At 45.3% G+C, this 13977-nt stretch overlaps 1 protein-coding gene across 6 annotated transcripts in view; it reads right to left on the bottom strand.

Moving 5' to 3' along the window:
- The window catches only part of RAI14 (retinoic acid induced 14), a 143865-nt gene that overhangs the window by 52521 nt on the left and 77367 nt on the right, over nt 1-13977 (bottom strand). For 4 of the 6 annotated variants that reach the window (XM_059416977.1, XM_059416978.1, XM_059416981.1 and 1 more), the window contains exons 1-2: nt 1362-1531; nt 1100-1230 (exon numbers count right to left, since the gene is read on the bottom strand). In XM_059416977.1, the coding sequence (XP_059272960.1) occupies nt 1100-1230; nt 1362-1415 (185 nt within the window). In that variant the 5' untranslated portion in view covers nt 1416-1531. Of the gene's footprint in view, nt 1-1099; nt 1231-1361; nt 1532-13977 lie in introns of those variants that run through there. The other 2 variants (XM_059416980.1, XM_059416979.1) reach the window with 1 other exon arrangement.

Below are 13977 nucleotides of genomic sequence, written 5' to 3'. Positions count from 1 at the left end.
AACCTGGGTATGAACACTAGTTCTGCAAGGGGCCAGAGAGTCAGTATGCTGAGGTTTGTAAGCCTTAACTCCTCTGATCTGCCTTTGCAGGACAGAAGCAACCACGGCCAATGCTACGTAATGGATTTGGCTCTATTGCGCCCCCCAAAAAACTTTATTTACAAAAACAGACTGTGGGCCAGAGGCCAACCCCTCCTCTGAGTCTAAAAAGAGACTCCCAAAGGTCTTAGCAGGATGGGGTTCCAGCTGCCCATAGCACGAGCCCGTCAGTAACAAACCATTGGGCTTTCAGGCCTTCCTGTGTGCTCCTGGGAGCGCTGGCTAGAGAAACAGCTCACACTCAAATCTTTGTCTCAGAACCTGCTTTTGGAGGTGCCTAACCAAAGTCAGGATCTTGTTTTATATTCAGAATGACCCTAGTGGTTAGATATTATCATCTCCCATTGCAACTGAATAAATTAAGATTCAAAGAGTTCATGACTCATGAGTGACGAAGTCCAGATTAGAAGTCGGCTTAGCTACAAAGTCAATGACCTCTCTACAGTATGACCAGAGTAAGCACGGATACAGATAAACACACACGCGCGCGCGCACGCGCAGACACACACGCACACCCCTTAATCAAATCTGTAATTCTAATTATGGCAGGCAAGAGTACCAGCAACGGCAAAGTATAATGCAAAATTCACACGACTCATGTAATCACTGATCAACATTAAGGAAGGGGTTTTAAAAGAAGTAACAATATAAATAATAAGGCCTGAGGGCTATGAAAAAATTACCCTCTTTTATGCTGTTTCTAATGTCGGACAGAATTCCTTCCCCATGTATCACTTGGTTCTATTTCGTCTCTGGTGCAATCTTTGGTTACACCTGAAAACAAACATAGCCACTGACGGTAAAGCCCAGTGTGCAATTTGGAACTTGAAAATCTCCTCCTACCCATTTTAACATGAGGGGTAGGAACCGGAGACGACAGTCATTTCACAAAGTCTCCGTCAAGGCATTTGTGAAGTTCCCTCATGGATCCCAAGGACTCCAGAGAACACTCTCGAGAAGCCAGAATCGCTACAGTTAGCAACCAATCTTTTGAGCTTACGCGGTCTTGCCCTCGCTGTCGTGCTTGGTGGCACTGGCCCCCTTCTTGCCCAGCAGGGAGGCCACCTTCTCGGGATCCCCATTCTCCACAGCCTGCAGCAGCCGGTCATCATTCTTGTTCCACTCGTTGGTCTGCGGAGCAAAGGGGAGACGCAGAACTAGTGAACAACAGTGGCCGCAGTCACACTGACCAGCAGGACCCCAGTGCTCCCGGTCCCCACCCTCCCGTCACTGAAATCAAAAGCTGTCCCCAAATCGGATACCTTCCCCTTCACTGGGGAGACATTCAAGAAGACCGGTTTCCCAAAGGAAAACATTAGTGGAACAGCAGCTGGTCAGCAAACCCTGAAATAAAGCCCCTTCTTCTCAGTGAGGCTGGGAAAATGAAGCCACTCGAAAAGACCTCGAGGCAAGTTTACACATTAGCTTGTTTGCAGCTAAACTCTGACAGCTGGCTCCTCAGGATACTGGCCTTTGACCCCGGGCCACAGCTCACTGGGCCCACGGTGTTACAGAACCAAACCGGCCCACAGCCCAAGGTTACACACAGGGTTTATTTACACACAGCTCTTCGCCTGCTTTCATTGCCACTCTTTCTGGCCTGTTCCCTGGGCCTTGACTTTTGAGCTGCATAATGATTTTAAGTAGCTATCCGGGCTACCAACTCAACAAAGTATCATCAGAAACAAAACTTCAGGGCGCCTGGGTGGCTCAGTGGGTTAAGTCTCTGCCTTCAGCTCAAGTCATGATCTCAGGGTCCTGGGATGGAGCCCAGCATTGAGCTCTCTGCTCAGCGGGGAGCCTGCTTTCCCCGGCCCTGCCTGCCTCCCTGCCTACTTGTGATGTCTCTGTCAAATAAATAAATAAAATCTTTAAAAGAAAAACAAACAAACAAACAAACAAAAGAAACAAAACTTCTTCCTGAGTGACTTCTTAAACATCAAGTGGCTTGGAGCAAAGCCTCCACCAATGCCAAGCCCAAGCCTCAGACAGAATCATTCTGTGAACCACAGCAACAATAAAGCTTTCATGTGCATAAAAACCGGTTTTTACTCTTACAAAGGAAAAGAGGAGATCTCCATACAAGAGCAAATGGGCCTTGAGTAGAAGAAGGCCAGGAAGTTTCACATGTGAAAAGGAAGCAGTGAACCACTGAAGCCTTTGGAACAGAGGAGAGAATAAAATCAGTCACTGAAGAAGAGTCATGGGGAGGTGCAGGAGGTATACAGGATTAATTCAGGGAGATGAGATCCTGGGGCACATTTTCGGGCCTCTGGGTCACTCTGCAGGCCGGCCTGCCCTCCAGATCTCTCCTAGTTAAGCCTACTTTCCAGCCCCCCTTGCTGTGGATACCAGCACCCTTAGGGAGATTCCTTCACCCTCCCTAGAACTTTCTGCAGGGCTCTCTTGCTTCCTCATGACCTCTTAAGATCAAAAACCTCCAGGCATTTCATTTTAAAGGTTTGCCCATGGACCACTGCATGGAAGCCGATGGAAGAGATACTAGAAATTTAACAGTTAACAAAAAGGAAATTTTACAGGACTACAACCTTCCATGGCCCAAGCAGCATGTTCCCAATCTCTGCACTGATATAACTGGGAAACCCAACAGGGCTCCACTTTCTGAGACAGCAAAGGTGGGTCTACAAGATGTCCCAGACACCCCTCCAACCCCAGCCTTAAAGAAAGCCACAGGTCATGGAGGAGTAAAACAGAGGTGCACAAGGTTAAGGTAAAGAATCTGTTTTGAGGCTCAGGACTGGGCCCTTCCCATTTCTCAGGACTCTGTCCTCCCCAGAGCCACCACTGAGTGCGAGAACATAAGAATGAGAAAATAGGTTGATATGAAAATCAGAAGTCTGTCCTCTAGGCTGCATGAACTAGATTGATACATCCATGCTATGGACGTTAAGTCACCCCAAACCTCTCAATGTTGGGTCGGGGGGGCTCCGGGAATGCAGGATGAACAACAGGAATGACTGCTGGGGCGCAGTCATCCAGCCTCTCCATCCCCCCAGCCCTTTTCCTTAACCCTTGACTCTCCTACCAAAATGATGTATGCCCAGGTCACATCTCCATAGGTAACCCGATACCTATGCAAGAAACAGAAGTATCAGGACCCCCAACGCCATACCCTCCAATCACCAAATACCCTACCATATATGGACGTGGACCCATGCCCTACCTTGGCCCGATAAAAGACCCCCACCAACTTCCTCAACTTCCCCTTTCCTAGTCGTGGAACCTCGCCGGAGAGTGCCCACCTCCTCCCAGCACGACTTTCCTGGCTCCCCTTCTCCCGAGCCCTGAAACTTCGCCAGAGAGTGCCTTAAATAAATCTTGCCTTGAGCTGACCTTGCCTGGTGTTGTGTTTACCTCACCTGCGAAACTTTATACTCAGTGTCTCAGTTTCCCAGGGCTTTGGACCAGATGACTAATCTGATTCAAGCTCAAAATGCTTAATCTATAAATGCCCCCCAACCAAACTTTGCTGAAGATTATTCTAGAACAGTATTGTCTTGGTTCATGGAAATGTTTTATATCTGTACTGGATGAACTAATAAGCAAGTTATCCTCACCCAGAGAAGATTTTGTTCCTCAGGGGACATGTGACAATCTAGGCAGACATTTTTGATTGTTGTGACTAGATGCTCCTTGCCTCTACTAGGTGGGGTGAGGGATGCTGCTAAACATTCCACATGGCATAGGATGGCCCCCACCCCACCCCAGCAAAGAATTATCAGGCCCAAACGGTCAATATCACATTAGCCACATGCGGCAGCTGAGCAGTGGAAATGTGACTTGTGTATCTAAGGAATTGAATGGTTAAGTTTAGACTTCAAGTGCCAGTAGCTGGAGGCTATCATATAGGACAGCGCAGCTCTACATGACAGCTCTCTAAATATTTTTAATAAGTTAAGAACGCATCTATGCCAATATCATCCACACTTCTGCAACTATCAATACACTCACAGAGATGACATTAGGTTTTATCTTCAATGATAAACCAGACATACTACTGCAGAAGAGCAACAAAACATACACTGCCTCAAGCACGGGCCTTTGTTGGTAGAATGCGAAGTTTTACTTAAGAGCAAAACGTAGCAAACACCAAGAAACAGACTGACACCAAGAAACAGACTGAAGTTTATTTCCCCCAGACAGCATTTGACAAGCCAAAACAAAACAAAAATTCATCAAAGTACATTCAGGACCAAAGGTTCCTATCTACATGATCCCAAAGCCACATTATTAGTGCTATCTTTAAATCCTTCCCTAATTTCAACTGACCAAATTAAAACTGGATTGGGAAGATCAAAAGGATATTAAGCCTCAGAGGATATGACCAAAAGTACTTAAGCAAAGAAAGGCCACATGAAAGGATTTTCCTTTTCAGTGCTGCTAAGGCACTCAACTCGGGTAAAGAAAAATCTGGTTCTACGGATTCCCTAAAATTAGTTACATGTGGATATTTAGAGAGTTGTTTCTAGAGGGCACAGCAAGAAAGATGCCCCCCACCACCACCTCCGGAGGACAAGGTCAACGGCACATCCCTTGAGATCTAAAATCCTTCTCTTTTATCTAGTTTCTCCTTATTGCAGGCCAAAAGTTACTTGTCTGTTAGAACAGATGAGATGGACAGAACATGGCTACCCACACACAAAGATTTAATAAATAATCCACACCACCGTTCAACATGTCTGTGCTGCAGATGGGGTTCATGGTAAGTGGCAGGAAGGAAACGGATGCTATACATATTGGCCTTAGAGTCTGAGCCAAGAGAACAGTTCAAAACAAACCAGGAAGGCAGGAGCAAACCTGAGGAAGAACTGGGGGAGAACATAGACCACTGGATGGGAAATGAGAAAGAAGAGTTTACTGTTAATTTTTCCAAGTATGCTAAAAGTGGAGGCAAAAAGGATCCCAGCTTGTCCTCTAACCCTCTAACCTCTCTCTAATCTCTAAATCCAGATTTTGAAATGACATTACCCAGACTGTCAGCCAGCACTCACAAGCAGGTGACGTTAACATGACTGAGCTCTCTAGTCCTGGGCCAGGTGAGCAGTGATACTCATAGGCATTCTGATATGCACGGGCTGTACCATGTTTCTTCCAGAAAGCATGGCTTTCAAGGTGCTATCACCTTCTTCTCCTAAACCCGTCCGTGGAGATTATCCCTGTATTTTCTCCCATAAAACCATTCTACCCAGTGCTGCATTCCACACCAAAAATTCCATGGCCATCACAAGATGAGATAAAACAGATGTTTAATAAATACTTTTAATGTCTGTGCTCTGTGAGAATCCAGAAGCAAATTCTTCTCTTCCCTCTATTCCTCTGCTGAGTGATACTAAACTGAAACCAAGCATCAAAAGTTATCTTGGCCAATCTACTGTCTCACAGGAGGGCTGGCCAGAGTAAGGTTGTGATATTGTATTATGAGAATAATAGGTTTGGTTCTGCCCCTGGTTCCTAGCACTGGAGCTTCTAAAATCCATGAATTTCCCAAATGATAGGGGCAAAGTGTATCTTTTGTTATTCATAATAAGCCCCCTTACATGAGCTAATGGTATTAGGGGCTGGAAGCCCCTAAATAGCTTCAGGATGGGGACTGGTTGGCAGGGGAATCAGCCATGTTTAATTAGAGGGTTAGAACTCTGAGCCCTAACTCCACCTCCAGGTTAGAGACTGAGTCAATCAGCAATGGCCAATGACTTAATCCATTATGACTATAAAATGGAACCTCCAGAAAGACTTAACCCACTCTGAAGCCAGAGGGTTGAACTTCGAGGTTGGTGAACACATTGGGGCGCTGGGGGGACGATGACACTGGAGAGGGAGTAGAAGTGTTGCACGTAAGCACCCACACACACATCTCCATCTTGCCCTGTGCGTTTCTTCCATTTGGCTGTTCCTGATTTGTATTCTTATGATAAACTTAGTAATACTAAGCAAAGTGCCTGAGTTCTGTGAGCCATCTCACAAATGATCAAATCTGAGGAGTGGGCTGTGGGAACACCCCCCCCCCCCAACAACAACAACTTTATAGCTAGCTGTTCAAATGTCCAGTTGGCCAGGGACTTGCAAACAGTATTTGAAATGGAAGCAATTTTGTGGGACTGAGCCCCTTAACTTGGGGTCTGACGATACTGTAAGGTCATTAGTGTCAGAACTGAAGTGCACTGCTGGGACACCTTGTTGGTGCCGAAAGAGTTGGAGGATTGGCTGTGGGTACAGAGAAAACCATTTGGTGTCAGAAGCAGATCATATGATAGGTGAAGTTGGAAATTTTGCCATAACAACCCAACATAATTCATTCATACTCTAGAATCGGGACAGGTTTCTAGAGCCCATCACCACACAAACATCCCATTCCCCCCTCACCGCTTCCCATGGAAATCCCCTCCTTTAAATGGCACTCCCTCCCACAGAGCTGCTTAGCTCTGCCTCCATCCACACTGGGCTCCTGGTACCCTCAGAATGGTGCTATCAACCTGCAAGCGGGTTCATCCCACATCTACAAAAAATGAGCTTGGAGAAAAACAGCAAACATCAGATGCTATCATATTTAATTAAGTTAAATGTTTTATGAGAGTTTTGATAATGTATACATCCTGGGTGGTGACATAAAATATATATTTGTACTGGGGACTCCCGAGAAAACACATCGGATGCCACTGCTTTAGAATGTTCTGTCATGCCATCCGCCTATGAAAAGGTTTCCTTCTAAAGCCTACCTGGAGCCCTGCAGGCTCTTCAAGCCCTAGGTGGTAGTCTCTGTCTGCTTCTCTCCTCCATGATGTCTCAGCGGGCCACCTACTCAGCTGCCTGAAGCCCACAGTCTAGACTCGGTGAAATATTGTGTCCTTTGTTCCAGAGCTCGGTGCCTGCTTGTTTTTGTTTCCCTGTCTTTGCCTCCCTGAAGGCACTGACAACAGCCTTTATTTCTTGCCCCTCTGGTACCTAACACATGCTCGGTACGTGTTGCTGATTTTAGCTGGAATACCCTCCTCTTCCTTAACCTAAATCTCTCTTGTCTTAGCAATTTTTTTTTTTTGCAATTATTAAACTTTCATTCTTTAGCAAACAACTATTCATGTTTTGGGTATTTTTTTTTTAATAGGCTAAATAAATCCAACTCCCTTAACTATTCTACTCCCTTAAATATTCTAAAGCCAATTGTCCAATATTTTAATCATAGGTACACTTTTTCCGAGCCTCTTCATAACCACGGGCCAGGTCTTATCAACTCATCGGGGTGAACCCACTGTCTCCCAGTCACGAGAATCACCCATGCCTCCTCCTGGAGACTCTGATCCCCGAGATCTCAGTCAGCACCCTGAACTCAGGTTCAAGTGTGCTCTTTGATTCTTAGTCCAAGTCTGGGGACAAGTGGAAATTATGCAAAGGCTACCCACAGAAGCATGAAGGAAGGGGGTGGGAGACAAAAAGAATTCTTTACTTTCTCCTTGTAGGACTAAATATTTTGTCTCTCACAAAAGCTTAATACATATTATGCTTTCCCTGAGAGTCGCACATGCACCTTGTGTCTAAGATGTGTAGAAGAATTTTAACAAAGGCATTACTCATAACAGGCAGAAATGAAAAATAATCAAATGTCCAATAACAGAAGAAACATTAAAACCTATCAAGCAACAGAAGGAACAAAGTACAGCAGCACACAACAGGGACGGAGAAAAAAACAAGATGGCTGAAAGAGCACGACGTAGAACACTACAGTCCGCTATACGGAGACGTGGGTGACAACAGGGAAGACAGAGCCCTCTGGTTAGGGATGCGTGCTTGGAGGGTAAACCGATGAAGAAAAGCAAGGACGAGTCTGCCTTAAGAGTCAGAATAGGGATTGGAAGGGAGGCCATCTGAGGAGGGAGGGACACCTGGGAGTATCCTAGGGTCCTGTGCTCTAGCTTGTGACCTGGTTAGTGGTTCCACAGAGGTTCACTTGTTAAATGCTACATTCTTGTTTCATGCACCTATCTCTATATGTGATTTATTTCACACACTCGCGCACGCGCACTGTTTAGAAAGAAGGCTTGCGGTTCACTTTCTGGTCAAATCAACAGAGCGCGGAGTGCCTCTGGACAGTCTGTGTTCTACGCACGTGGTTTCCTCGTGTCTAAAAAGGAAGGCAGCAGCCTGGAGCCAAAATCTGCTTCTGGAAGAGGTCTCCCCGATCCCTTTGAGAATCTGCTCAAATTACGGGCTCTTCTCAGAATAAGGCACAAACACGCCAGAGCTCGCACACAATTCATAAGGGTCTTTGGCTTAAATCCTTATCCCCAGTCCACCAATAAGCGAAAGTCCAGAACTGCTGGTGTAGAATGAGAAACGGCTTCAGAGGTTAGTGCTTTTGAGCTGGAATCCCAGCTCCCCACCTCCTACCTAAGTGATCTTGAGCAGGTTATGCGCGTTTCCTTACCTGCAAAATGGGAGGATCTCGCTTCCTTGCAAATTATCCCGAGAATTAAATGTACATGAAGGGCCTGGCACAGACTAGGAACTCCAAAAATGGTGACTATTATTATTGAAATAGATCTTCTGTGCTGTTTCTTTGTGATTCATGCTCTATGAATCTTTTAATATTTACAGCTTAGAACTGATGGTCCATTACCCTTTCAGAGGCAGGTAATGCCTTCGTGCAAATTTAAATTTGTAAATTTTCTACTGCAGTTCCTAAAAATAACATTTTAAAGGGCCCTAGAGAAAACATTCGCAGACATGAAATTAACTATCTTATTGAACATGGCTCAGCTTTCCAGGAGACTGTTTAAACAGATGCTAGTTCAACAGAGCACATTTAGGCCATATTTGCAAGTTCAGGAAGCCATATGTTATGCTGCAGAGACATGTGTAATGTGTCAGCTATGAAGGGCAGCACGTGGGAAAGGCAGACCTTACCTACAGTGTAAGCTCCAAACATTCCTGCTAATTTATCACAAATGAGATTTTCAATGGCTGGCCTCTAAGTTTCCTATTCATCAAATCATTTCCAAATGACACTACTTGCTTACAAGTTTTCTCTCGAAGCTCGGCCTTTGGAAAGCCTTGCCTGCCTCCTGCAAAGATAGCAGACACCATGTCGACCGCGTGATGAACGCTGAGGCTTTGGTGACTGGCAATGTCTGCGGTCAGCCAGACATGGCATCACCTTCTTTTATTTTGGTTTAATCATTAGGAAGTGAAAAACCAGTGGAAACTCACTGGTCACAGACATCTGGCTAGTAGGCAAGTTTGAGTTTGGAATAGGTCAACCCAACCAAAATAATCCAGGGCACAGAGCAATCTCAGAAGAGAAAGAGTTTCTTTGACTTTCTGTAGGAAAGACACTAAAACCCTAATCATCACCAATTAGCACAGCTCCTGTTGTATGGCTGTGCTTTGGGAGCCATCTGGACAAGCTTATTTGAGAGATTATCTTTGGAAATGATGCATTTTTCTCCCTCTAGTTTACGAAGTGCAGACTATTTTGCCAATATAATCAGAAAGATGAAAGTTACACAAAGTAGACCGTGTTTTCACTAGAAAGTTTTCAGATTAGTACCATCCAGAGGGAAAAAAGGAAGAAGAAAGAAGAAAAAGAGCACATCTTCATATTTTAGGACAGAGGACAAGAAACCAGCAAGCCACAGGCCCGATGATATTTTCTCATCAATTGTATAGAAAATTCCATAGCTGTTACATTCATTCATTCACCCAACAACTATTTTGTACTTTTTAAATAGTTGGCATAGTTCTTCCTGAATTTTCCATGTAGATAAAGTAAAGCAATGTGAGAAATATGTCAACAAGACAAAACAGGATATGAGAATGATAAAGTGAGCCACACCGTGAATCACAACAAAAGAAGGGAGGGTCTTTTCATGTAGGCAGATAGGGAAGGCTTTTTTAACTGGATAATGAACTATGCCTTGCAGTGGGTAATATTTAGGTTAATGGAGAGAAGACAAGAAATAATGATTGAAAAATACAAGAGATATTCAGTAAACAGTGAGTTGATCCAAGAGAGGCCTTGGAATCAATGGAACAGCAAGAAAATGTCCAGTCCATCATGACATAAACACTAGACCATTTCACAGAGCCCAGCAGTTTCATAAAGAACTTTCCAATCATGTTAATCACTTCAGACCAATACTTATGAAGAAGTTCATCTAAAATGGGTTGGCCCTCTCCCCACACCTCTACTTTAGATTATTCACACACACAGGTCACTCGTCTCTGTCACCCACCCTGAAATCCATCCCCTTTCCCTCAATGGACTGCGTCAGTGATTCCTGAGGTCTTTCCACACAAACACTAAATTCTGTGTCTTGGACATAATGCATAATTCTAAGCACCTCCATCCAGATACAGGCTGGTCTCTCTGCCCCACCCCTTCACCAGGTACCCTATTCCCACTTCCCATTGCTCCTAGCTCTTCCTAGCCACCTGGACCAGGTTAGTTCCTCTAGTTAGGCTCACTCATGCTTCTCTTCCACAGCACTCAGTAGAACTGTAATTAAGTAGTATTTCTGAAGTATCTTTAGAGGTCTGCAGACCATCCCCCACTCACCAGAGTAGGAATTCCAGGGCATGGCCAATGGCCAGCATCTGTCTTGTTCACCACTAAACCCCTGGCCTCCTGCCCACCCATCGCCTGCCAGATGGTAAGGGCTCAATTCAGAGCTGTTTGTTGAACAGCTTTGTTTTCCCCCTACTTCTTAGGAGCCACTGTAGATTAAACCCTTCTCCACTGATGCCTTTGTCCCAGTCTACAAATGTCCCGAAAGTCTCCACAATCCTATCAGATTCATTTCTTTGACTACGCTGACCAATGTTAAAATGTTATATTTAAAAATCATGTCACAAGCTATAGTGAGCGCTGTGAACTGTGTAAGACTGATGAATCACAGATCTGTACCCCTGAAACAAATAATACATTATCTGTTAATTAAAAAAAAAAAAATCATGCTACAAGAGGTAAAAGCAGTCTCAAGGGGGTGGAGGTAAGTTTGGCGATAGGTCAAATCACCTTTATCTTTCAGGGGAAAAAATGATTCTAACCAAGTCAATGGAGTTGAAGCACTCATTTATGTGGTGTTTGGGGGACTGCAAGAGGCCAGAAACTCTGGGAAGTCCTCGACAGAGAAAGATGGATATGCAGTAACCTCAGCTCTAAAGGAGTTCACAACTTTTTTTTTTTTTTTTTAAACAATTGTATTAATTTGAGAGAGACCAAGATGCGGTGGGAGAAGAAGTCCACTTGTTTTCTGGCTTCTGTTTTCTTGGGGAACCAAGAGGTGAAGTGTGTGGGGTCCATGGTGGGCGACAAAGCTGGAACGATGTTCCCAATAGGCTTGAGGGGACTGTTGAATGAGAAAGAAAACCCACTTGAAATGAATAAAGGGGTTTTCCAGCAGTCCCGGAAGTCCAGCCAAGAGTGGGAATGGCAACTCCATGCATAACCCAACTGGGACTGCTGTGTGCTTTTCCCCTGGAAGCCCTGGGAAGGACAGGAACAAGGGGTGGTTAGCTTGAGGACTGAAGACTAGAAAGATGGGTGAGGCAGACATTCCGGGATCAAGAGCACAGGGGGTGCCGGTGAGCAGATATGTGAAGTGACTGTGGGAGCAGGGATAAGAATGAGGTCTAGGAGTCACAAGGTTGGAGAGCGAATGGGTCGTGCCTTATAAATGGCTTCATGGGATTTGCTGAGTTTCTGCTATGTGCCCCTCCCTTCCAGGGGCCATAAGGAACGGATTTAAGTCATTATAATCACGTACACTGGGTTGAATCGTGTCCTCACACAATGCTCATGCCCTCCCTGAACTTCAGGGTACAGCCTTACTTTGAAATAGGCTCTTTGCACACGTAATCAAGTTAAGATGAGGTCATCGTGGGTTAGGGCGGGGCCCACGTCTGGTGAAAGGTGTCTTTCTAAGGAGAAAGAGAGATGAAGACAGGAGACAGAGAGGAAGGCCAAGTGATGCCAGAGACACAAATCCGGAATTTGGTGCCATCAAGCAAGGACTGCTGGAGAGCACCAGGGGCTAAAGAGGCAAGGAAAGCGTCTTCTCAGAGCCGTTAGTGGGCATACGGCCTTGCTGCCACCTTGACTTTGGGTTTCCAGCCTCCATTTAACTGACAAGGAAACTGAAGTCCAGAAAACAGAAGAATTTCACCCAAATTTACAAGGCCAGAAAGTAAAAGAGTCAAAATTCAAAGCCCAGACCTTCAGTGCCCTTTCTACTTCAGTGCTGCCCCTCGCCCCCACCCCTAACCCCCTCCTCCCGATGCCCATCACACGGAGCAGGGCCAGGCAGAACAAACTTCACAGTGTGGTGGGCTGCATGTGCCCGAGGGCAAGACCACAGTCTGGTGACACTGCGACCAGGAACTCTGGGCTTTGAGTCCCTTGTAAATGCAGGAACCACCTCTAAAGCAGACATTATTATGAAATCTGTAGTCCTACAAAAGCATTTAAAGGAGGATTATTTACTTTGGAAGCATGTTCACAGAAAGACCTCCTTGAACAGTAAGCTCTTTCATGATTTTAATAGAGTTTATTATATAATCATATATAATACAGGTCCAGGTGTATTATATAATCACATATAGGATAGGTATGGACACACATAAATGGGATTTGATTGATGGAAAGAAATACTCACTGCTTAAAGGGCAGTACGTGTGTAAAAATGACCATCTCAAGGCCAGAGCAACAGGATGCTTGGAGACATGTGTGGCTAGAATTCAAGCAAACATCGTAAGTACTTTCCGCATGTTTTTGAGCTTGATAAGCAGCCACAACCCCAGAGCTTTGCTCTTTACCCAAGTGGAACCAGACAGATTTCACAGATGAAATGATTTCATTCACAAAGTCTTAAGTCAAACGCTTAGATGCACGTCAGGTATCTGAACGGCCAGGGTAGAGGATCGGGGTGATCTCTGGTCCTGATCATGCCCAGGTGTCATTCTACAAGGCCACACATCAGACTCCCCAACGTCTCTTTGAAAAAAATATGAATACAAACTTTAAAAATGCTCTGTGGGATTCTGTTCAGCCAGAACTTTTCTTCCTGTTACAACAACAAAGATGACAAACCAGCCTGACACTAACCAAGTTGGCATCTGTTAAAATGCTGAACTAGACAAGACAGTGAATCAACAGTCCTATCTTTCTGCATGTCCACTCTTAATAAGCATCCACGGGCAATCAAGATGCCCCCCTGCAGAGAGAAATGGGCCTGAACCAAGCTCCCTGCACCCTCCTTCAGATGAGCCCCTCAGCCCGATGCCCCTGCCTCGGTTAGCAGTGCGGGCACCCAAGCCATAGGGCCCCTCTTCTCTCCCTCCACCTCTCCAGTCCATCAGCTGCTACGGCTGCCCTCCTGGTTCCCTTGCACTGACCTGGTTTCCATTCCTATGGCCAATGCCTTCACTCCACCTCCTCCACCTCAATACCCTTTGGGTTCGGACTTTTGCCAGGCATCATGCTAGACACTTAAGATGGGGCTCTCCTCTTTCCCAAGCTCCTGGGGCACATGGACAGGTTCAGAGCACCAGGAGAGGTTCTGACATTAATCCTGGTTTATCAGAGACACTTCAGTAGCCTTCCCCTCCCCCCACCTTTCCTTTAGGGCTCTTTATAAGCCACTTCAGAAGATTATCCTACTGTTGAGATGATCCCACAGATGCTGAGTTAACAGAAAGTACTGGATCAAAGTCTGAGAGCAGGAGTGAAGCCAGGTCACCACCAAAAAAATTCCCAGCAGAATACTATAAAAAGAAAATGAGCCCTTTTTAGTAGCCTTGAATTCTTTACATTTCAGTTTAGGAACATTAGCTATTGGTGTTTTTAATAAAACATTTGTCTTTCTA

Source organism: Mustela nigripes, chromosome 12 (assembly GCF_022355385.1).
Source record: "Mustela nigripes isolate SB6536 chromosome 12, MUSNIG.SB6536, whole genome shotgun sequence".
In the NCBI taxonomy this organism is placed as follows: domain Eukaryota; kingdom Metazoa; phylum Chordata; class Mammalia; order Carnivora; family Mustelidae; genus Mustela; species Mustela nigripes.
Note: the sequence above shows the minus strand (reverse complement) of the source record. Positions and strands in the feature narration are given on the sequence as shown.